Source organism: Oncorhynchus masou, chromosome 22 (assembly GCF_036934945.1).
Source record: "Oncorhynchus masou masou isolate Uvic2021 chromosome 22, UVic_Omas_1.1, whole genome shotgun sequence".
In the NCBI taxonomy this organism is placed as follows: Eukaryota; Metazoa; Chordata; class Actinopteri; order Salmoniformes; family Salmonidae; genus Oncorhynchus; species Oncorhynchus masou.
The window spans coordinates 43898392-43924282 of record NC_088233.1 but is presented as its reverse complement, the minus strand read 5'-3'; the positions used below and the strand labels follow the sequence as shown (position 1 = coordinate 43924282).

The following is a 25891-nucleotide window of genomic DNA, read 5'->3' as shown; positions in this document are numbered from 1 at the left end:
AATCAGCATGGAGCAGCCAGAGCCGCCAGTCAGCATGAAGCAGCCAGAGCTGCCAGTCAGCATGGAGCAGCCAGAGCCGTCAGTCTGTCAGGATCCGCCAGTCAGCCATACTCTTCCAGATCTGCCAGTCAGCCAGACTCCTCCAGATCCGCCAATCTGCCAGACTCTTCCAGATCTGCCAGTCAGCCAGACTCTTCCAGATCCGCCAGTCAGCCAAACTCTTCCAGATCTGCCAGTCAACCAGACTCTTCCAGATCTGCCAGTCAACCAGACTCTTCCAGATCTGCCAGTCAACCAGACTCTTCCAGATCTGCCAGTCAACCAGACTCTTCCAGATCCGCCAGTCAACCAGACTCTTCCAGATCCGCCAGACTCTTCCAGATCCGCCAGTCAACCAGACTCTTCCAGATCCGCCAGACTCTTCCAGATCCGCCAGTCAGCCAGAATCTGCCAGAGCCTTCCTCCTCTCCGCTGCTGCCGGAGTCTCTCGCCTGTCCGCGCTGCTGCCGGAGTTTCCCGCCTGTCCGGCGCTGCTGCCGGAGTCTCCCGCCTGTCCGGCGCTGCTGCCGGAGTCTCCCGCCTGTCCGGCGCTGCTGCCGGAGTCTGAGGAGCCCCTCTGTCACGAGCTGCCCCTCTGTCCCGAGCTGCCCCTCTGTCACGTTTTATTTAGCAGGGTTGACGTGGCTAGGAGGTCACGGAAGCGGACAAGGTGGGGGAGGACTACGGTGAAGTGGGGGCCACGTCCAGTACCGGAGCCGCCACCGCGGACAGATACCCACCCAGACCCTCCCCGATAGGTTCAGGTTTTGCGGCCGGAGTCCGCACCTTGAGGGGGGTACTGTCACACCCCGACCATAGTTTATTTGTATGTTTCTATGTTTTGGTTGGTCAGGGTGTGATCTGAGTGGGCATTCTATATTGGATGTCTTGTTTGTCTATTTCTATGTCTGGCCTGATATGGTTCTCAATCAGAGGCAGGCGTTCGTCATTGTCTCTGATTGGGAACCATATTTAGGTAGCCTGGGTTTCACTGTGTGTTTGTGGGTGATTGTTCCTGTCTGTCTGAACCTGGGTCTGGAGAAACAGTCACTTAACCAACTTAGACAGCAGAACCCAGAAGATGAGGCAGACACAGCAGTACTTAAGACGGTGTATTTAATAAAGAAAAAATCCTAAAATGCAAAAAAAATGGCAAATCCAAAAGGTGGTAGGAAAAACACAAAAAGACCTCAAAAGAAACTCACCAAAAAATAAACAAAAACAAAAAACAGAATACCACAAGAACTTCACCCGGAATCGACAAGAGTACACAGAACACTAGGGCAGGGTGCTAACATACAAACACAGAGCACAGAACTGAGGGAAACAAAGGGTTTAAATACAATCAGGGAAAACGAGACACAGGTGCAAATAATAATGGGGATCAAGGGAAAAAACATAGGGACAAAAAGCACAATGGGGACATCTACTGACCAAAACCCGGAACAACCCTGGCCAAATCCTGACACTGTCTCTGTGTTTTGCACCAGATAGGGCTGTTTTCGGTTTTTGTACGTTTCTTACTTTGTTAGTTTCATCGTGTATAGTTTCCTTATTAAATAAAATGAATCACAACAACGCTGCATTTTGGTCCGCTCCTCCTTTCCACAACGAAAGCCGTGACAGTGTATGTTTATTTATACAGTAATTATTATGATTCAACATGTTTTTATCTGGGATTTTAACTCATAACCTCTTGGTTCACTGCATTATGATCTTCCTGCTACGCCATCATGTCTATGTCAGTAATGTATTTCACCTGTATTCCTACACTTGGGACTTCAAAGTAAATTTCTTTGCTAAAAATAGACGTAAGAAAAACAACTATATTTATCATATTGATTCAGCAGTAACATTAAAACGTAATAATTTATCAACATTAATCAACATTACTGAACTATACAGAAAACCCTCAATTGCTGATATAAGTCAATTAAATTGCAGATGGCACTACAGAGATGTATTGTAGGTAAGGAATGTTTAGGGGAATGCTACAAACTATGTGAAAGAGCAGAAGGATTAGCGTACCTCAAATCCAGCGGTTGTGTGTTAAAATCCCAGTTCGGGAAATATTTTAGCTTAACAGTGATAACACATGGAATTGCACATTTGATCAAATGTGAAGTGCTCCAAAAGCACATTTCACGTGTGAAATGTTATACGTGATGTCTTTAAAAAATATGTATTTTTTAAAATGTTTTCACATCATTTTAGTTGTGAAATGTCACATGTGAAGTGTGCCAAAATAAACTAGCTTCAGTCTGACTGCTAAAACAAATAATGCAGGGAGTTGGTGTTTCATTTAAACTTTGTTGGCAAGTAAACATGTTTCAATAAAAATAGATTAGTCTGTCAATATAGCAAATAAGTAGACATGGCTTATATTTTTTCTGGAGACCCGGTTGTTTACACAGCAGGATCCAGGAACAGTTATGGCAATGTATGACATATATACAGCATCAGAAAAATATACTACTAACGCTTATAATAAATACAACAGTTCTACAAAAGGAATACTTGCATATAGTGTGTTTGGGTAGTGCCGTGAGTTCGGAGTCACTTTTATACAAAGAGAGATTGCTGTTATGGGACCTTTCACATTGCCTCTTGAGAGTCAACTTCTTTTTATCAAACGGTATTGTCTGTGAGAGAAAGAATAAAACTAATGACAAAAAATTATTTTTGTTGTGGTCTCAACTCCTCTTAAGTGTATAGCGGCTCAAATAAATAGGGCTATATGTTACTATGTAAAAGAACATAAAAATATGTTTTGTTCCTCCAGCTCTTCTTGGAAAGAGGAATCATCAGAAGCAGCCATTGTAGCTAATTATTTAGCAAGCTTCTGTGAACCTGTAAACTACTAGAGCATGGAGCTCACCCACCCTCTTCATGGAAGTAACCGCAACCAAGAAAGCCACCTTCATAGAGAGGTGATTCAGGGAGGCAGATTCCAACGGTTTGAAAGGTGGCTTTGCCAAAGCTGCCAAGACCACATCCAGATCCCAGCTCACCATTGAGCGGGTCCTAGCTGGACGCAGGCGATGAACCCCCTTCATAAACCTGGAGACCAAGGGATGGCACCCCACTGGCCTGTCCATCCACCCCACATAGCAGGCAGATATAATATCCTCTCAGTGTAGAGGCTGCCAAACCCTCGTCGAATTGAGACTGCAGGTATTGGAGGACAAGGTGCACCCAGCATGACTCGGGCACAACCTCAATACCAGTGCACCAAGAACAAAACAACCGCCAGAACAACTGGTATGCCGCTGTTGTGGCCGGTGACATTGCGCTCTGAATAGTGTTCATTAAGCCCTCCTGTAGTCCTAACATGGACCTTTGGTGCCGTTCAGCAGCCAAGCCCACAGACTGAGGCTGTGTGGTCTCGGATGCCATAGAGTTCCCCCAGCCTGAGACAGCAGATAGGGTCTCATGGGCCGTTGCCAAGGTGTCCCAGACAACAGGGATAGGTTAAGGCTGAACCAGGGTCATCTGGACCAGTATGGGGCCACAAGCAGCAGACGATACTCCTGATCCTGTCTCGCAAGGCCTGGATCAGGGGAAGAGGAAGGAATGCATAAAGCTCCAGCCCTGGCCAATCGTTAGCCAGAGCATCCAAGCCCAGAGGCCCTGGTGGCTCCGACGTGGAGTTCCACAGAGGGCAGTGTGCATTGTCCAGGGAGGCAAACAGGTCCACCTGCGCCCGCCCGAACTTGTCCCACAGATGCTGTACTGAGGATGTAGGTTCCAGTCCCAAGGTGGCGGGCCCTCCCTCGGGAGCATATCTGCTGCGACATTCAGGATGTCAGGTACGTGCGCTGCACGTAGAGACGCTAGTCATCCCTGAGTCCAGAGAAGGAGCTCCCGTGCCATAAGATGGAGGCGGTGGGACCTCAGTCCACCCTGATGGTTGACGTAAGCCACCACTGTGGTGTTCTCCGTCCTCACCAGGACATGTCTTCCCTTCAGTTGCGGAAGGAAAGACCGCAGAGCCGGCAGTACAGCTCGGAGCTCTAGTGTATTGATGTGCCTTCCACTCCAAGGGGGGTAGCCATCAGCCACTGGCCGACCTGCTCTTGGTCACATCCCCCACCGATCTGGGAGGCGTCTGTGCTGTCCAGCTCCCAGTGGCACATCCTCAGCATTTCCACCTCACCTGAGAGAAAGGAGTGACAGCGCCACCTCAACAATGCCCTGAGGAACTGGGCAGGTGACCCGCAGCTTGCGCTTCGGGTGCAGCCGGTGGGAGTTGAACCACCATTGAAGAGGCTGGAGATGGAGCGGACCTAGGGGAATCAACAACGAGGCCGCCGTCAGCAAATCTAACAGGCATTGACAGGTCAGGGCGGATAACACCCGCCCCTGCCAAAAGAGGTCGAGACAGGATAAGATCTCCTGAACCCTTCTGGCGGGCAGGCGTGCTCACACGAGGACTGAGTCCAGTTCCATGCCAATGAAGGCCACCCTCTGGGTGGGCGTCAGATGACTCTTCTTGTCATTTAACAGTAATGCACAGCCTGCCGATGTGGGTCAGAATCATGTCTCTGTCTGATAGGACCTGGGTCCTGGTCGGGGCACAAATCAGCCAATCGTCCAGGTAATTGAGAATCAATAATCCTCGGGACTTGAGAGGTCCCAGTACAGCGTCCATCGCTCTTTGTGTGCGGGGTGCCAAGGAGAGGCCAAGGAGGGGAAGAATCATGAATTCGTAAGCCGTCCCTTTGAAAGCGAATCGGAGGTACTGCCAATGAGCTGTGTGAACAGGAACTTATGCATCCCTCAGGTCCAGCGTCACAAACCACTGGTCCCTGTGTACGGCCTGCAACATGTGGTCTGGGGACAGCATGTGGAAACTCAGTACCTTCAACTACCCATTTAGGTTGCGGAGGTCCAGAATCGCTCGAAACCCTCCATCTCTTTTGGGACCACAAAATAAGTGGAGTAGAACCCACCTAGCCATCCTGCGGATGGCACCCTTGTCCAGGTGTGAGGGGGCTGGCCTCAGGGTTTTCTTCAGGAGGTTGGCCTCCGTGGTGACATGAAAGCCCCTGAAGGTCGGTATCCCTCGAGCATTATGGACAACACTCAGGGGGACTCCTCACCCTCCTCCCACTTTGGGAGAAGTGGCCGAGGCCGGGGAAGGTGTGTTAGGGGTCCTGCAATGGCCCGCTTCTCCTCTGGCGACTGGGTTCCCCAGGCACGTCCCTATGGCGGGGATGGTTGACAGGTTGTTGCTCCCCCGCACACTGTGCCCCCCCCGCACACTGTGCCCCTCCCCTCCGCGGCGGAGGGATACCAATCTATAGGAGTGATCCATATTGTGAAACATAAAGTGCAGTGTCCTGGCAGATAGGAACATTGTTGAGACAAGTCCAATGCCTCTATTGAACAAGGAAGACCATATCTACTCGCTGCTAGCATGATCTCGCAATTGACGAAACACAAAGACCACAATAATTGCTACAAAACATGACTCATCATAGACAGCTATAGCGCATAATTGTATTATTACATTTTTTGAACTTTTTGTACTACACAAAAAAATACACAGCCAAAAACAATAGACAACTCAACATTTACAGACACAAATTCCAACAAACATTAATGACCTCACAATTGCTCAGACCCACATGATCCCACCATCCTGCCATCTCACAATAAAACTTTCTAATTTCTCATACCCTGCACATCACCTGTGCTTGCAGTACTTCATGCCATATAGCTTCAAATTGCACTATTCTGCTTCTCTCTGTAGCCCACATTTTTCTATATTTAGAAAATAATCCTTTTGATTCATCCACTGACTTAACGATGGAGGGTTATTTGAGTTACAGTTTTCAAGCAAATGTTTGTTCAAAATTATTGACAACCCATTGGATCTTTCACCGCACCCTCATATGCCATATCTTGAAATATGCAAATAGACAGATTAAAAGTACATTAAAACTCAGCAAAAAAATAAATGTCCCTTTTTCAGGACCCTGTCTTTCAAAGATCATTTGTAAAAAATCCCAAAACTGCACAGCTCTTCATTGTAAAGGGGTTTAAACACTGTTTCCCATGCTTGTTCAATGAACAATAAACAGTTAATGAACATGCACCTGTGGACCAGTCGTTAAGACAGTAACAGGCTTACTGTAGGCAATTAAGGTCACAGTTATGAAAACTTAGGACACTAATGAGGCCTTTCTATTGACTCTGAAAAACACCAAAAGAAAGATGCCCAGCGTCCCTGCTCATCTGTGTAAACGTGCCTTACGCATACTGCAAGGATTCATGAGGACTGCAGATGTGGTCAGGGAAATAAATTGTAATGTCCGTACTGTGAGACGCCTAAGACAGCGCTACAGAGAGACAGGACGGACAGCTGATGGTCATCGCAGTGGCAGACCACGTGTAACAACACCTGCACTGGATCAGTACATCGGAACATCACACCTGTTGGACAGGACCAGGATGGCAACAACAACTGCCCGAGTTACACTAGGAACGCACAATCCCTCCATCAGTGCTCAGACTGTCCTCAATGGGCTGAGAGAAGCTGGACTGAGGGCTTGTAGGCCTGTTGTAAGGCAGGTCCTCACCAGACATCACCAGCAACAACCTTGCATATGGGCACAAACCCACCGTCGCTGGGCCAAACAAGACTGGCAAAAAGTGCTCTTCTCTGACGAGTCACGGTTCTGTCTCACCAGGGGTGATGGTCAGATTCACGTTTATCGTCGAAGAAATTAGCATTACACCGAGGCCTATACTCTGGAGCGGGATCGATTTGGAGGTGGAGGGTCCGTCATGGTCTGGGGCGGTGTGTCACAGCATCATCGGACTGAGCTTGTTGTCATTGCAGGCAATCTCAACCATCTCAATGTTACAGGGAAGACATCCTCCTTCCTCATGTGACAACCTTCCTGCAGGCTTATCCTGTCATGACCCTCCAGCATGACAATGCCACCAGCCATACTGCTCGATCTGTGCGTGATTTCCTGCAAGACCAGAATGTCAGTGTTCTGCCAAGGCCAGAGAATAGCCCGGATCTCAATCCCATTGAGCATGTCTGGGACCTGTTGGATCAGAGGGTGAGGGCTAGGGCCATTCCCCCAGAAATGTCTGGGAACTTGCAGGTGCCTTGGTGGAATAGTGGGGTAACATCTCACAGCAAGAACTGGCAAATCTGGGGCAGTCCATGAGGAGGAGATGCACTGCAGCACTTAATGCAGCTGGTGGCCACACCAGATACTGACTGTTACTTTTGGTTTTGACCCCCCTTTGTTCAGGGACACATGATTCCATTTCTGTTAGTCACATATCTGTGGTACTTGTTCAGTTTATGTCTCAGTTGTTGAATCTTGTTAAATTCATACAAATATTTACACATGTTAAGTTTGCTGAAAATGAACAAAGCTGACAGTGAGAGGACGTTTCTTTTTTTCCTGAGTTTATATTGTAAAACCCTCTCATCATTCATAATTATGAAGGGATACTGGAAAAACACTCCAAATAGTGTCTGACGGTGAAGTTTCCCTTTAGTCTTTATGAACAGAACACATTAAATGGGATGACATTCTGTAGCTGAAAAGGCAAGCCTGCAATTTTCTGATAGGCTGCAGCTGTTACAAGTATGCTGCCAATTAGCAATTGATGTGCAGGTTGTCAACAGAGGAGTCAGTTTTGGCACAGTATGCTACTGGCAAGATTGCTAGTGGCAGCAAGTGTTTCCAGTTAAGAAATGACAATTTGCCATTAGTTTACTGGAAAATGCAAAAAAAAAATCTTCACAGTGCAGCTCATTACTGACATATTCTTGTACAAAGGTGTAGCGTGTTGTTTTTCCATGTATTTCTATAAGTTTATGTGAAATCTATACACAAGTTTTATTCTGGTTTAGTTGCATCATTTATTTACTTTTTGCTACTTAAAAAAAATGTTAAATTGAGTCACTACAGCAAATTGAGTCACTACAGCATTCATACTACCTTACTTTACTTAGCCAGAGGAAAGAGAATATATAGTGCCATGGATGTATTGCTCTAATGTGGTAGGTCCTGGGATTTGGCCATGTATTATTGGATTATTGTACATGTATATTGATTTACTGTCTCAAGCGGAGGCGAGCATTAGTCCCCTATCACTTCTGTTGGGCCTTGGGGTCTCCTAGACCTGTGGTGAATTGAATTTGCCACAGATGGACTCCAATCAAGTTATAGAAACATCTCAAGGATGGTCAATGAAAACAGGATGCACCTGAGCTCAATTTCAAGTGTCATAGCAAAGGGTCTGCTTTGTCATTATGGGGTATTGTGTGTCGCTTGATGAGGGAAAAAATGTATTTAGTCAATTTTAGAATAAGGCTGTAACATAACAAAATGTGGAAAAAGTTAAGGGGTCTGAATACTTTCTGAAGGCACTGTATATATAAAGGCACAACTTTTAAAGGAGGAACCACTGTAATTGAATTTGTCCCAATTCTTTTAGTCCCCTAAAATGGGGAGACAATGAACAAAAAGTGCTGTAATTTCTAAACAGTTCATCCGATATGGATGAAAATACCTTCAATTTAAAGCTGACAATCTGAACATTAACCTCATAGTCATTTTATCATTTCAAACCTAAAGTACTGGAGTACAGAGACAATCAAACAAAACGTGTCACTGTCCAAATACTTTTGGAGGTCATAGGGCATGACAATGATGGTAAAAACTTGGAGAGATGTTGGGATCAAATGGGTTGAAAACTTCCTAAAAGTCACAGAGGGTGCACGGAAGGACATGTCAAAATGCTGCATTTTGGCACTTAAGCAAATCTTTATTTATATAAAAATAATCTCCATGGCTGCGTTTTGACAACCAGCCCAATTCTGATATTTTGTTCACTAATTGGTATTTTGTCTGTAATACCTTTTTCGGGGGGAATAAGTTGACATTATATTTTTGTAAGATGGTCATACTATGGATCATATAGCTAATTTATTAAGAATTAAGAATTTCTATGCCCTTTAGGCATAAAAATTATACATATAGTTTATATTTGATAAAATATTGATTTTGACCTTTAATACTAAAACCCATAGAAACACATTGACTAGCACATTCATAAATAGCCAAATGGACAGTCCAAAAAGGTTTGAAGTGTCTGTCCTAAATCTAGGAGATGTACATACTACACATATTTAACCCCTTTTTCTGGGGAAGCACAAAACTACCTTCCGACTTCCATCTGTTTTTTTTTTTATTTTTACCAATACCGGTTACCTTCAGACATCTCCTGTAGGGGATGTAGAGCAAAACAGAGAACCGCATCGTATTCGTGAGAATCTCCCCTTTACACAGTGGGGTCCCATTCATTTGCAGCCCAAAAGGTTCAGAAGCTACAGTACCAAACAGAAGATGGCACATTGACGGTACCGCAAAAGAACACCGTCATGCTCGTGAGAGTGTTCCCTTTTCCATTGAGTTTTTGGGATGTCTCCATGGTCTGACAAACACCGCTCTAACTGCCAGCTTTCACCACAGATGGGGAAGTGCGTGGATTGAGACATATCCAACGCAACAAAAAAACGGATGGATTTTGATGGGGATTCTTTTGCTGTGTCATTTAGATTGACACAGTCGGCTCGAGCAGACTTCGGAATTATATATTGATTCACAACTTCTACTTCAAATGTCAAAGGGCACACATGTTGTGGAATGACCCTGATAGGTTTTAGGTAGCATATGGCTGCCCTCCCTATCTTTCCTCTAAGTTGAAAGGTGTCCTGGGACCTGAGCTGCCCCTGGTTTTCAGATACTGTGGTTGCGATGTTATACAGTGCCTATACTGCAGGCCTAGCTTTATATTTAATTGTCAATTGTTATGTAACGGGTTGTGAATTTTATGGGGAGAGTATTTTCATGAAGCAATGTAAAAGAGAGATCGAGCCCACTCCCTGTACCACAAAATCTGTAGCTGTGGTAGAACCCTCTCATACACCATAGAGTTACAGTCCTGTTTCTCTCCCCCTGTCTCCCAGGTATATTCAGGCTGCCACCTCACCAAAGGACATTATCATTGTGGTGGACATCAGTGGCAGTATGAAAGGCTTGAAGATGACCATTGCCAAACACACCATCAACACTATCCTGGACACACTGGGGGAGAACGACTTTGTCAACGTCATTGCTGTGAGTCAACCCTCCATTCAGCACCAATGGCCATGCACTCTCAAACAGTGTCTTCTGATTTCCATGGATTGAAATGTGAAAGATTCACCCCCATCCTCAGTTGATCTTTGGTTGACAAGACAACACCATTACACCATCACACCTATGCACGTTACCCTTTATAGCACAATACTGTTGCATTGCATCACTGTTACAGTACACTGTTGCCAGGACTACAGGCTGACTTGACAAGACCGGTGATAACGCCAACTCTGCCTTGTCATCTTTTCTCCTCACAGTACACTGACTACGTGCGCTACGTAGAGCCCTGCTTCCAAGGCACTCTGGTGCAGGCTGATTTGGACAACCGTGAGGTAAGTCCATTATCTGCATCAGGTAAACTGTGGACCTAAGCCAAGGAGCCCTTACCTCTCAGCAGGGCGCTAGCAACTCAAAGTATTCCATTATGACATTACACCACTATGGAGGAAGAAGAGTGAGTGTCCCCCTTGGCTGCCAGGCATGCTTCTGGGCTAGGTGTGGCATAGTTGGCTCCACCTCTTGGCCTAGGTCCTACTTCTTACATCAGACCAGTGTGGACCAGAGAGCATTCCAGGTCAGCTGTCACTCACAACGACCATCAGCCTACTGTAGATAATATATAAATATATATATATATATATATATACAGTATATTCTGTATGCAGAACACACAATTAGATAGGATACAGAATTATAATGTACTGTGTGCATAAAATGTATTGAAAAATCAATCCAAGCGATTTTAGCTTGCAGGATTTGTGCGTAGGTAATGCAATGTGTGATCAATCACTCTCTGCCCATATACTGTACTATAGCAGTAGACATATAGTAAAATGAGTGAAGGCTGGGCAGGCAGTGGGGCAGGCAGGCAGCCAGGCAGGCAGGCAGGCAGACAGGCAGATAGGCCCGTTGATTTTGCGCTTGGGGCTGATCGGTTTATGGGCAGACACTTTAAACACTTGTTTTTCTGTGTTTTAAATGTGCTCCTACATCCTACAACCAGATCTTCTCAGGAACATTTTGGAAGCCTCTGGCACGTTAATGGGTATGACCTCAGGAATGAGGTATGCACTATGGTTACCCTTAGGACCTAGACGAATTACTCTCTCTTGTTAAGGTTAACCATGCCTGGTTACTTACAAGGTGTGTTAAGTAAACAAATGTACAGTAATACACATTTCCTTATTTGCATTATAATTTTTCTTTAATCAATCAATGAATCAAAAACCATTGGACTAGTGTATTTAATAAAATTGTCACAGTGATTAATAGCCAGCAACCAGAGACAGCAAACAGGTCATATTGGCCATAAAAAAACTGGACTGGTTTATTTGACCTTACAATGTCCTGTCTTGTCCTGTCTTGCTCTGTGCTGTCTTGTCCTGTCCTGTGTTGTGCTGTGCTGCATAATTGATAATTATTATTTGACCCTGCTAGTCATCTATGAACATTTGAACATCTTGGCCATGTTCTGTTATAATCTCCACCCGGCAGAGTCAGAAGAGGACTGGCCACCCCTCATAGACTGGTTCCTCTCTAGGTTTCTTCCTAGGTTCTGGCCTTTCTAGGGAGTTTTTCCTAGCCACCGTGCTTCTACGCCTGCATTGCTTTTTGTTTGGGGTTTTAGGCTGGGTTTCTGTCAACACTTTGTAAGAAGTGCTTAATAAATCAATTTGATTGATTGATAATTGTCTGTACTTCACGTTGCATTCTCACCATAAAATGTGCTGACTCTCTCTCTCTCTCTCTCTCTCTCTCTCTCTCTCTCTCTCTCTCTCTCTCTCTCTCTCTCTCTCTCTCTCTCTCTCTCTTTCACTATCCAGCATTTTAAGGTTCTGGTGGACGACCTGCATGTGAAGGGAGAGGGTAAAGTTGCGAAGGCCATGAAGGAATCGTTCAAAATCTTGAACGAGGTTTGCCTCCAGCACACAAACACACACACACACACAATCACATACATAACAACCCCCCACACAAACATACTTCCACACAAATGCTATTGGCCCAGTATCAGTTCTTCCTCTGTGTGGTGCTTCCTCCCAGGCAGCAACCAAGGGCCAAGGCAGCCTGTGCAACCAGGCCATCATGCTGATCACAGATGGAGCCATGGAGGACTTCAAGGACGTGTTTGAAGAGTTCAACTGGCCTGATCGCAGGGTACTGTAGGGCAAAACTACTATTTACTCTATATGAATAACTGCACACCCACTTGACCTACAGAAATACCTATTTGCAGTACTCTACTTCTCTATTTCCCTACTGACCCAGAAAAGCTAGATCTATAATAGAAGACATTACTCTAACGGCCTTTACAATGTAACCTGTTCAGTATTTACTCAATGAACTTACTGAATTGGATATCAGTCTCCAATACTGTCTCTTTCAGGTGCGGCTCTTCACTTACCTTATAGGCAGAGAGATGACCTTTGCAGACAACACCAAGTGGATAGCCTGCAACAATAAGGGTTACTACACACACATCTCCACTCTGGCTGACGTACAGGAGAATGTCATGGAGTACCTTCATGTCTTGAGTCGACCAATGGTCATCAATCACAATCATGACATCATCTGGACGGAGGCCTACATGGACTCTGTGGTGAGTACGGCAGCTGTACTTACCCAGTGTGCTTTGCCTAATAACTACGTTCTGCCTTTCTTACAGAACTGCACTTTTTGTGCTTCAAAGGCAAAGCATTGTTGTTGCATTTGATTTAACCTCATGATAGTCACCTCACATTGTCCTGTTTGAAAGTCAACTGTCTGCTGTATTCTCATGGGTGCTGCCAGTTACAGTACGTTTGTTTATTCATTCTGTGTAACTGTGTTGTTCATGAGTCCTCCCTATGTGTGCCTTCTGTCCTGCGACTGCGCTCATTCTCTCATCTCACCGCACCTCTTTCACCGGACCTGACACTCACTCACTCACACTGACAGCTGCCCAATACGAAGGAGGTCAAAGAGACCAGCCACTGTGGGAAATACAGCTTGTCTAATAGTGAAGCTCTTGCAGTGCAGTCTTTGTGGTAATATTGAATGCATTCTCCCAAGCTTAAAATAGGCCACCAACAACTGCAACTATATGGCACCCTCTAGTGTAGCGATTTGTTATTGCAGGCATTAGTAGTGAACATGTAGTAGTAGTACCAGAATCAGCAGCTCTTTGATTTGGTTTAGGATTAACAAAATATCATTAATGTTGCCATTTCTCCTTCAGCTCTTTGCTACAAAGGCTCAAAGTTTACTTCTCATGACCTCCGTGGCAATGCCTGTCTTCAGCAAGAAGAAAGAGACGGTCAGTGGACTAAAAACTTTTGCTCGAATTCAAATATATTTTAAACGTAGGCATGGTGGTAACCAAAGTAACAACAGTAGAATTTGTCATTGTAGTCTCATGCACCAGACACTTGTTCCCCAATAGCCTGGGGACAAGGTCACAACTGTTGTAAAGTACAGCTATAAAATGTATATTTGACATATTTGAACCAGATTAAGCAGCTCTCTGTGTGTACCATACAGCAGTGTTGCAGTGAGACTTTGCAGCAGTTGTTGGCATTACGAGTGTTATAAACCCATCTCTCCCCCTTTCTCCTCCAGCTGTCCCATGGGATTCTGCTGGGTGTGGTGGGTTCTGACATCCCCCTGCTGGAGGTCATGAAGCTGGCTCCCAGATATAGGCTGGGTCCACATGGTTACGCCTTCCTCATCACCAACAACGGTTACATCCTGGCACACCCTGACCTGCGACCTCTTGTGAGTTCAGCTGCTGTAGAGCTTGTGCTTGTTTCTGACTATAGTCACTACTATTACAGTCACCACTAATACTACTACAGTCCCTATATCTACGACTATAGACATGACTGCAGTCACCAGTACTTCTACCACAGTAAAAACTACTACAACTCTAACCTGGGCTCAAATCAAATCCTTCAAGTACTTGTTTCAGGCTACCTGAGAGTGACAGTCGGTCTATTATGTTTAAAAATTATCACAAACTTTGACATGGTTGCTTTTTCCTCATTTTCAATATAGATAATATCGATTTGATGTTGTAGAATTCAGAGATGCAGAACGAAAGCAGGGGGAAAAGACAAATCACAATGGGAAAGGAAAGACACATCATTGAGCAGTATAATGCGAGAGAGTCAACTCCGCAACATCCTGAAAAATACAGTGGCCAATAGCATTCACATGAGCACACACTTCAAACATGCAACCTTATTAAAAGCACATATAGGATGTTTTTCCCAAACATATCCAGTGGAACATAGCACTCACATAAACACTTATATCTGTATTGTGATATAAGTGTATGAGATGTAACTCCTAAACCCTCCTCATCCTCCTCCTGAACACTCTCTCTCCATCTGTCTCCATTCTTTTACACAGAACTCTTGGTTACAGATCATATTGACAATAGAGTTGATGAATGGTGCCACCATGAGCAACACCATCATTGTGACATACATGATACTCCCTTGCTGACGGAAAGGGAAATGACAGAGTTTGCTCTTGTAGTAGTACACAGGATACACGGTAGCTACTACAGTGAAATAATACCATGCTATTGTTTGAGGAGAGTGCACAGTTATGAACTTGAAAATGTATTAATAAACCAATTTGGCACATTTGGGCAGTCTTGATACAACATTTTGAACAGAAACTCAATGGTTCATTGAATCAGTCTATAACTTTGCACATACACTGCTGCCATCTTGTGGCCAAATTCTGAAAATGTGCCAAACCTGGAATATTACATTTTGGGCTTTCGAAGACGATGGAACACATTAAATAAACACGTTTTTTCTGTGTTTTATCTTTCACCAGATCTAATGTGTTATATTCTCCTGCATTAATTTCACATTTTCACAAACGTCAAAGTGTTTCCTTTCAAATGATATCAAGAATATGCATAGGCAGTTAGATTTGGGTATGTCATTTGGGTATGTCAATATGAAAAAAAGGGTCTGATCCTTAAGAGGAACCTTGGTAAATTGAGCATGTCAACACTTCTTACAACAACAAGTAATGATGAAGTCAATCTCCCCTCCACTTTGAGCCATGGGAGATTTGCATGCATACAGTGCCTTGCGAAAGTATTCGCCCCCTTGAACTTTGCAAACTTTTGCCACATTTCAGGCTTCAAACATAAAGATATAAAACTGTATTTTTTTGTGAAGAATCAACAACAAGTGGGACACAATCATGAAGTGGAACGATATTTATTGGATATTTCAAACTTTTTTAACAAATCAAAAACTGAAAAATTGGGCGTGCAAAATTATTCAGTCCCCTTAAGTTAATACTTTGTAGAGCCACCTTTTGCTGAGATTACAGCTGTAAGTCACTTGGGGTATGTCTCTATCAGTTTTGCACATCGAGAGACTGAAATTTTTTGTTAGTTCTCCGTGTACATTTAAGGGACAGCCATGCTGCGCTGTTCAAAGCCAATTGTAATTTTCCGAGGTCCTTCTTTGTGGCACCTGACCACACGACTGAACAGTAGTCCAGGTGCGCCAAAACTAGAGCCTGTAGGACCTGCCTTGTTGAAATTGTTGTTAAAAAGGCAGAGAATCACTCTAATATTGACAGACTTCTCCCCATCTTAGCTACTGTTGTATCAACATGTTTGGACCATGCCATTTCACAATCCAGGGTTACTACAAGCAGTTTAGTCACCTCAATTTACTCAATTTTCACATTATTTATTACAAGATTTATTTGAGGTTTATGTTTTAGTAAATGATTTGTTCCAGAATCAATGCTTTTAGTGCTTTTAGTTTTGAAATATTTAGGACTAACTTATTCCCTGCCACCCATTCTGAAACTAACTACAGCTCTTTGTTAAGTGGTGATTGAGCGGTGATTTCACTCGCTGTAGTAGCTGATGAATATAGTATTGAGTCATCCACATACATAGCCACACTAGCTTTACTGAAGGCCAGTCGCATGTCAATAGTAAAGATTGGAAAAGGTAAGGGGTCTAGACAGCTGCCCTGGGGAATTCCTGATTCTACCTGGATTATGTTGGAGAGCCTTCCATTAAAGAATTCTTTATCCACAATATAACAGGGGGTGTAAAGACATAACACATACATTTTTCCATTAGCAGACTATGATTGATAATGTCAAAAGCCACACTGAAGTCTAACAAAACAACTCCCACAATCTTTTTATCATCAATTTATCTCAGCCAATCATCAGTCATTTGTGTAAGTGCTGTGCTTGTTGAATGTCCTTCCCTATAAGTGTGCTGAATGTCTGTTGTCAATTTGTTTACAGTAAAATATAATTGTATCTGGTCAAACACAATTTCTTCCAAAAGTTTACTAAGGGTTGGTAACAGGTTGATTGGTCGGCTATTTCAGCCAGTAAAGGGAGCTTTACTATTCTTGGGTAGCGGAATTACTTTTGCTTCCCTCCAGGCCTGAGCGGACACACTTTCTAGTAGGCTTAGATTGAACATATGGAAAATATGATTGGCCATATTGTCCTCTATTATTCTCAGTAATTTTCCATCCAAAGTTGTCAGACGCTCGGGGTTAGGTTTGGGCCGCGGAGCTCCGACCACCATCCTGAACCAGATTGAGAAGGTGCGCCCGGGCACCGGCCACACTCCATTCACTTGACTATGACCTCAGATCAGAAGAGACAACCCACTGAATTTAAACATATTACTAAGCGGAGGAAAAGAAACTAACCAGGATTCCCTCAGTAGCGGTGAGTGAAGAGGGAAGAGCCCAGCGCCAAATCCCTGTCCGTCCGGCGGGCACGTGGCATATAGAAGACCGCTTTGCCTGGTGTCGATCGGGGGCTCGAGTCCTTCTGATTGAGGCTCAGCTTGTGGACAGTGTGCGGCCCCCGTCGCGCTGGGATCCGGTCTTCTCGGAGTCGGGTTGCCTGGGAATGCAGCCCAAAGCGGGTGGTAAACTCCATCTAAGGCTAAATACCGGCACGAGATTGTCATTGTTTGATTGTCATTGTTGATAGACAACAATAGTTTTTTCACTTCTTCAACACTCACTTTACGGAATTCAAAATTAAACTGCTCGTCTTTCATAATTTGATCAGTTATACTTGGATGTGTAGTGCCAATGTTTGTTGCTGTCATGTCATGCCTAAGTTTGCTAATCTTGCCAATGAACAATCATTAAAGTAATTGCCAATATCAGTGGGTTTTGTGATGAATGAGCCATCTGATTCAATGAATGGTGGAGCTGAGTTTGCCTTTTTGCCCAAAATTTAATTTAAGGTTCTTTAAAGCTTTTTACCATCATTCTTCAATTAATCTCTCTTTGTTTCATAGTATAGTTTGTTCTTCTTTATATTCAGTTCAGTCACAGGATTTCTCAATTTGCAGTACATTTGCCAATCAGTTGTGCAACCAGACTTATTTGCCATTCCTTTTGCCTCATCCCTCTCAGCCATACAATATTTCAATTTCCTCATCAATCATTGGGGATTTAACAGTTTACAGTAATTTTATTAATGAGTGCATGCTTATTAGTAACTGGTATAAGCAATTTCATAAATGTGTCAAGTGCAGTATCTGGTTACTTCTCATAACACACCACAGATCAACAAATATTCTTTACATCAACAACATAGGAATCACTCAAAAACTTATTGTATGACCTCTTTTACACCATATTAGGCCCAGCCTTTGGAACTTTAGTTTTCCTAGATATGGCTACAACAGTGGCAAGAAAAATGATGTGAACCCTTTTGAAATACCTGGATGTCTGCATAAATTTGTAATCAAATTGGATCTGATCTTCATCTAGGTCACAACAATAGACAAACAGTCTGCAGTTTCTGTAGTTTCTGGATCAGACCTGCATGACGATCAAGAGGAATTTTGGACCATTCCTCTTTAAAAAACTGTTTCAATTCAGCAATATTCTTGGGATGTCTGGTGTGAACCGCTCTCTTGAGGTCATGCCACAGCATCTCAATAGGGTTGAGGTCAGGACTCTGACTGGGCCATCACAGAAGGCGTATTTTCTTCTGTTGAAGCCATTCTGTTGTTGATTTACTTCGGTGTTTTGGGTCGTTGTCCTGTTGCATCACCCAACTTCTGTTGAGCTTCAATTGGAGGACAGATAGCTTAATATTCTCCTGCAAAATGTCTTCATAAACTTGGCAATTCATTTTTCCATCGATGATAGCAAGCTGTCCATGCCCTGAGGCAGCAAAGCACCCCCAAACCATGATGCTCCCTCCACTATACTTTACAGTTGGGATAAGGTTTCGATGTTGGTGTGCCGTGCCTTTTTTCTCCACATATAGTGTTGCATGTCCCTTCCAAACAACTCAACTGTAGTTTCATCTACAGAATATTTTGCCAGTAGCACTGTGGAACATCCAGGTGCACTTATGCAAACTTCAGACATGTTTATTTTTGGACAGCAGGGGCTTCTTCCGTGGTGTCCTCCCATGATAAACCATTCTTGTTTAGTGTTTTAAATATCATAGACTCGTCAACAGAGATGTTAGGATGTTCCAGAGATTTATTTCAGTCCTCAGCTAACACTCTAGGATTCTTCTTAACCTCATTGAGCATTTTGCGCTGTGCTCTTGCAGTCATCTTTGCAGGACAGCCACTCCTAGGGAGAGTAGCAACAGTGCTGAACTTTCTCCGTTTGTAGACAATTTGTCTAACCATGGACTGATGAACATCAATGCTTTTAGAGATAGTTTTGTAACCCTTTCCAGCTTTATGCAAGTCATCAATTCTTAATCTTAGGTCTTCTGAGATCTCCTTTGTTCGAGGCGTGATTCACATCAGGCAATGCTTCTTGTGAATAGCAAAATCAAATTTTGTGAGTGTTTTTTATTGGACAAGGCAGCCTAACCAACATCTCCAATCTCATCTCATTGACTCCAGGTTAGCCGAAACCTGACTCCAATTAGCTTTTGAGAAGTCATTAGCCTAGGGGTTCACATACTTTTTCCAACCTACACTGTGAATGTTTAAATGATGTATTCAACATAGACAAGAAAATGCCTTTGGCATTTCTGTCTTTCTATAGATGTTATAACCATGTATTGCTACCACTGTATCAAAGCTATGATGTAAGTGAGTTTCAGAGATTGTCAGAATATGAATGTAATCTGTTACTAGCAAATTATTGATTTTATGAACCTTGTTTCTTAAGCTACATATGTTAACATGGGCTATTTTTTAGCACCATTCTAGGATGTTTCATTGTTTTCATTGCTTTACTGGGAAGATTATCAGAAGTAGACATGCGCATGTTATTGATGTTATTGATGTTAGTGCAGGGTGAGCTGCACAAAGCAGACTGATTACTGCATACAATAGCTGTAGGATCAGCAGAGGTATTCAGGGCAGTTAGAGGGACATACATTAGACTACTTACATTGTGTTTTCCAACGCCTCTGGGATAATGTACATTTACTGAAGCATTATGACAACTGAGCCATCGTGACAGGGAATGACAACTCAGCGACACAATGGTAGGGATTAACTGAGCTGGGTTTGGGTCACTGTAGCAGAGGATGATGATTAAAAGAGTCATAATGATACTTGGAGGGACGTGGAGCTGTAGCTTTTATGCAGGAACCAAGTTCATAGATGCACCTACAATTCTAGGGTGGCAGGTTGCCTAGCGGTTAAGAGCATTGGGCCAGTAACCAAAAGAATTGCTGATTCAAATCTCCAAGCTGACGAGGTGAAAAATCTGTTAACCTTAGTTGCTCTGGATAAGAGTGTCTTCTGAATGTTAATTCTAGGCTCATAGAGAAGCCCTGCAGTGGCTCTGTTAAATGCACATTGTCTCGGGTTGAGCTGGACTAGGTGATTACCCAACAAGATCTCATAATTTGACGTATTATAGATGAATATCTATTTTTGACACATTCATTCTGCATGGTTACAGGGTTTATTTCGCATGTTTAGAGGGTTAAAACAGAAACAACTCAAATGGTTAAGTTTAGGCATTAATTCCGAGTGGTGAAAGGTTATAGATTAACCGCAAAGCAAGACGCAAACACGCCTGGGAGGGATGATGCTCTGGTAGTGGATCTGTTGCAAATAAACACATATCTTTCTATCGCCATGAGCTCCAGAGTCATCTGAGAGCTCAAAAACATAATAACCATAAAAACAAAATTTGGCTTGTACTACCCCAACTAGCAATGAGGAATCAGCCCAGAAGCGGCCCTCTTCCGGGGAGCCGGGAACTGATTGAATCGGCCAGGGTACGGATGTCGGACTCGGCCCAGAAGCGGCCCTCTTCCGGGGAGCTGGGAACTGATTGATGTCGGACTCGGCCCAGAAGCGGCCCTCTTCCGGGGAGCTGGGAACTGATTGAATCGGCCAGGGTACGGATGTCGGACTCGGCCCAGAAGCGGCCCTCTTCCGGGGAGCCGGGAACTGATTGAATCGGCCAGGGTACGGATGTCGGACTCGGCCCAGAAGCGGCCCTCTTCCGGGGAGCCGGGAACTGATTGAATCTGCCAGGGTACGGATGTCGGACTCGGCCCAGAAGCGTCCCTCTTCCGGGGAGCCGGGAACTGATTGAATCAGCCAGGGTACGGATGTCGGACTCGGCCCAGAAGCGGCCCTCTTCCGGGGAGCCGGGAACTGATTGAATCGGCCAGGGTACGGGTGTCGGACTCGGCCCAGAATCAAAATGAATGACTGCCCAGAATCGGCCCAAGTGCATCGGGCCATTTCCGTCTACTGGAATTCAGCTGACTTTGCCGCCATCTTACCAGAATCCCCCCCAGAAGCGGCCCGATGTAAATTTAAATAAATGTATACAAAATGACCTGATTTAGTCATTTTATATATTATTATACATTTCATACATACAAATTATACCCATCCACAAAAAAACATTTTGTCAGAGGAAGCACTATACACCTGGTGACCGTGTCAGCGTGCATGGACCTGGCCCGCTACAGGAGTTGCTACAGCGCTATGGGACAAGGACATCCCGGCCGGCCAAACCATCCCCTAACTCGGACGACACTGGGCCAATGGTGCGTCGGCTCATGGGTCTCCCGGGCGGGTGCGGCCGGGAGCATATGTAACAACCAGCATATGTAACAACGCAGTTCGCACTGCGATGCAGTGTCTTAGACCGCTTAGCCACTCGGTAGGCTCCACCCAGAAAGTTTTTAATGCTTATCAATTGCCTTGCACAATGTATCAAAATACTTCAATACTACACAGGACTTCATTTAAACGTTAATTGTATTTTTTGATCAATAAATGATGAAATGTTAACTTCTTGAAACTCCCCATCCCGGATCCGGGATCGTGACTAAAGCCTCAGGCTCATTAGCATAACGCAACGTTAACGATTTCTGAAAATCGCAAATAAAATTAAAATAATGCGTTTGCTCTCAAGCTTCGCCTTTTCTTAACAACACTGTCATCTCAGATTTTCAAAATATGCTTTTGAACCATAGAAATTGACTAATTTGTGTAAGAGTATGCAAAGCTAGCATAGCATTTTGTGTAGCATGTAGCACGCAACATTTTCACAAAAGCCAGATAACCAAATAAATAAAATCATTAACTTTGAAGAGCTTCGGATGTTTTCAATGAGGAGACTCTCAGTTACATAGCAAATGTGCAGTTTTTCAAAAAAATATTATTTGTGTAGGACAAATCGCTCCGTTTTGTTCACGTTTGGCTATGAAAAAACCCTGTATACAGTTATAGCCTGAAGCTCATTAGCATAATGTAACGTTAACGATTTCTGAAAATCGCAAATAAAATGAAAATAATGCATCTGCTCTCAAGCTTAGCCTTTTCTTAACAACACTGTCATCTCAGATTTTCAAAATATGCTTTTGAACCATAGAAATGGACTAATTTGTGTAAGAGTATGCAAAGCTAGCAATGCATTTTGAATAACATGTAGCATGCAACATTTTCACAAAAACCAGATAACCAAATAAATAAAATCATTTACCTTTGAAGAGCTTCTGATGTTTTCAATGAGGAGACTCTCAGTTACACACCAAATGCGCAGTGTTTCCTAAAAGCGTCTGTGTGTAGGAGAAATCGTTCCGTTTTCTACATTGCGCCTGGCTACTGAAACGAACCGAAAATGCAGTCACCTACAACGTAAAACTTTTGCCGGATTAACTACATAATATCGACCGAAACATGGCAAACGTTGTTTGGAATCAGTCCTCAAGGTGTTTTTTCACATATCTCTTCATTGACATGCAGTTCGTGGAAGCTTGCTTTACTCTCTGTATTGTTTGGAAAAATACTGGCAGGTGACTTTTGCGCACCAATTTCGGCGCAGGACACCGGGCGGACACGTGGTAAATGTGGTCTCTTATGGTCAATCTTCCAATGATCTGCCTACAAATACGTCACAATGCTGCAGACACCTTGGGGAAACGACAGAAAGGGCAGACTCATTCCTCTTGCGTTCACAGCCATATAAGGAGATCATGACAAACAGAGCCTCAAAAATCCTTGTCATTTCCTGGATGCCATCTCATCTTGGTTTTGCCTGAAGCTCACGTTAAAGGGCACGCACAGAGAAGATCTTTGTATTTCTGGACACGTCAGAGTGTTTTCTTTCGAACAGTAGCAATTATATGCATAGTCGAGCATCTTTTTGTGACAAAATATCTTGTTTAAAACGGGAACGTTTTTCATCCAAAAATGAAATTGCGCCCCTAGAGTTCCAACAGGTTAATTACATAAAACAGCCCATGTAATCATTTGCCAGAGAGTAGCCCCAATTGGCCCGAGCCCCAAGTAATACATTTGGGCCAGACAACTTTCACCGGAATCATCCCGAACTCAATCCCCGCATCCTAACCATAAGTAATACGGACAAAGGCGGCCTACACTCGGGCCACATGACGTCAGCCGAGTGCCCCCCGACCCTCAGCCGGAATCGGCCCAGATCCACCGTTACTAGCTGGGACCCCCAAAAATCATAGTACGTTGGAACAGAAGAGCGTACAACACAGGGAATGCTGTAATAATGCTATAATAATGCTGTAATAAAGCCAACAGATTAAGGTGTAGGACGGCTGCCAGAAGCACTCTTTTAAGTCTCATCAATCCAATGAGTAGGCAGCTGTTTATCGCCCGAGTGAGGAGAAGTAGAATGAAAAGAATCAGAAAGAAAACGGTTTTCCCTTCAACGATGTGCCAGAAGAAAAAGATGTAGAAAGAGAATGTAGTACTGTTGAGACTCAGCAGATGTATCTTCTGCGACTTACTCCATGTACTGTATGCAGCCCTTTGGTGGGAGGTCATTCAACAGTGATTGATGAACTAAAACACATTCAACCACAATTCTTATCAATCCATGTCTGCTCAAAGGAAATGCATGTTCAGCTCAGCCTGGTCCCAGATCGGTCCGTGCTCTTCCCAGCTCCATCAATTATCATGGTCAATGGACCTGCTCAAACCGTCCAAACAGTTTAACCTCACGACAATCTCAGGGCTTTATTTTCAGCTGGCGTTAAGCCAGTGCAAGTGTCAAACGCACGCTCCTTGGCAATTTCCTCTGGCGCTCGGCTATTTCCGATCACTTGTGCCAGGATTGGTAATTGACCTGTCTTGTAGGAGCTCTCTTGTGCTGAGGTGGGAGGAGTGGCAATATCTGATGTGTGTCGCTATGAAATGTGCACCAAATTACCAATGTCAGGCTGTGCTGGTGTACCAACCAATACCTGGTCTTAGCGGTTACATGACTGGTTATGGCATGGATTTTGACAGAGGAAGCACAGCCTATCCAGACATGATACACACTGCCCATATGTGCATGGAACAATAGAGATGTGCTTTCTGTACCCATTAAGCTTGTATTTAGAAACATCAAAAATAGTTTTCCCCCAATTAGTTTTCATTGATTCAAAGCCAAGCATAGCCTCCCCTCCTGTTTTAGTCCTGCCCAATGCATTCGCCAAGTAGTCAAGTCTATCGATAAAGGGTCCGCTTTCAAACAAATCTCAATCGACAAAGCTGTGTTAGACGTTTGGGAGCATCAGAGATGTGTGTGGACATCCCCTTAAAATCTGAAGGCTCACATTATTTAAGCCAGCTCCTGTCATTATTTTGGATGTACATACAACCTTTCATGTAGGCTACGTGTCCATATGCTCATCATGGAACAAGCGATGAGCTGATGCATGTGACCCTATTTAGAAACATTTAAGTTATTTCCCTGGAACAGTTGCTTGTTTCCCCCTTTCATGAGATCAAAAAAACAAACCAAGCCTTCAGTAGGTTACCCTTACCCTATTATAATGAAAGCTGTTTCAACGGGAATGCGCCGGGTGTATTTCTTGTCCTGGCCATGCATTAGCAAAGGAGCCTAACCATGAAAGGTTTCTAAATGAGGCTTCTGCCATTGTGCTTTTGCATGATTCACAATTCACATAGGCCTACCTGCAGTGCACACTCCATTTGGCTTGTATCCATCCCCATTTCCAAAGAGCGCCTCTTGTCAGGTTACAAAGATACGCTCCACCAAACACATTTCAATGATTCAGTCATTTAACGCCATATCAACGGGTAGGCCTAGGATATTTCTTGCTTATTGAGAACGTTCCTTGCACGGACAATACCATTTATAGAAACCTAGTCTTTTTTATTTGAGGAGCAGTGCAGTGCTTCGACATGCCTATACTCATTGGAGCCAGTTTCAACTATGTTGACTGTCAACACTCCAAACATATTGAGCAAACACTGGATGTATTTTATATTTATATATTGTTTTTACTCGTTACTGTAACCTATGCTATTTAATAAACCATAGTATAATAAACTGTAGTATAATGGACTCAATGAGAATATTCCCTGCCCCCAGCTGAATTGGAGTTGATGAGAATGAAAATTCCGTCAATAACCTACAGAACTTGAGACAACAGCATGCATTATTAAGCCAAGAAATGCATTGATTGGTCAGTGAGTGGCCAAACCCTCGTCATACCTCCAATAAATGTTTTCATCAAAACCCAGCCGCCAGGTATTGAGCATAGTTCCTGCTGTGAAAAGAGCAAAAATATTTCTGACAACCCCAGACCTATAGTCTACTGCCAGTGCTAAGATTTGCCTTTATGTTCGGTTTGTTAAAACAGAGCCCTCCGTGTTCAAGTCGCAGGTTTTGTAAAGAATCACTGATTGGTTGTTGATCAGAACATTAATAATTCCATTACATGGTTAAAAAAGTGTCTTGTGACAGCCTCATGCTCAGCATCTAGAGCGTCACAGTGCAGGGTCGTATTCATTATTGCACACCACACACAGTACAATCACAAAAGTTAATTCAACTCTTATGGAGTCAAATTTAAAGACGCACTATGTAGAAATCTCTCCACCATTTCCTGATTGCTAAAATTCTAATAGTTTGCTGAATTTCATTTTATGTGACAAAACAAGCAAGTATAGTGTAGAGACTCATTCTACCATCTAAACCGCTGTGAAATATATTTTTAATCGCAAAAAAATATTGTATTTTCATCTGTTTAAAGCTGGTGTACAAAACCGAAAAGTAAAAGACACAAAACTAAACTTAAGAACGGGAAGCATAGAAATAACTCACATAGAACATGCATACCGCTTCTTAGACTTGCTTTCAATGAGAAGGACAGATCTATAAAACACATGTAAATTTGGTCAGGTCACCCAAAAAGTTACATACAGTTAATTCGGAGTA

General features: G+C 43.6%; 1 protein-coding gene across 3 annotated transcripts in view; it reads left to right on the top strand.

Annotated features, from left to right (window-relative positions):
• LOC135509554 (voltage-dependent calcium channel subunit alpha-2/delta-4-like) overlaps positions 1 to 25891 on the top strand; it is an 81357-nt gene that overhangs the window by 13490 nt on the left and 41976 nt on the right. For all 3 annotated transcript variants that reach the window (XR_010450948.1, XM_064930303.1, XM_064930302.1), the window contains exons 8-14: positions 10046 to 10196; positions 10475 to 10549; positions 12041 to 12130; positions 12261 to 12374; positions 12604 to 12816; positions 13435 to 13512; positions 13815 to 13970. Coding sequence is in view for 2 of the 3 variants with exons in the window: in XM_064930303.1 (XP_064786375.1) it covers positions 10046 to 10196; positions 10475 to 10549; positions 12041 to 12130; positions 12261 to 12374; positions 12604 to 12816; positions 13435 to 13512; positions 13815 to 13970 (877 nt within the window). In the remaining variant the exon portion in view is untranslated. The remainder of the gene's footprint in view (positions 1 to 10045; positions 10197 to 10474; positions 10550 to 12040; positions 12131 to 12260; positions 12375 to 12603; positions 12817 to 13434; positions 13513 to 13814; positions 13971 to 25891) is intronic.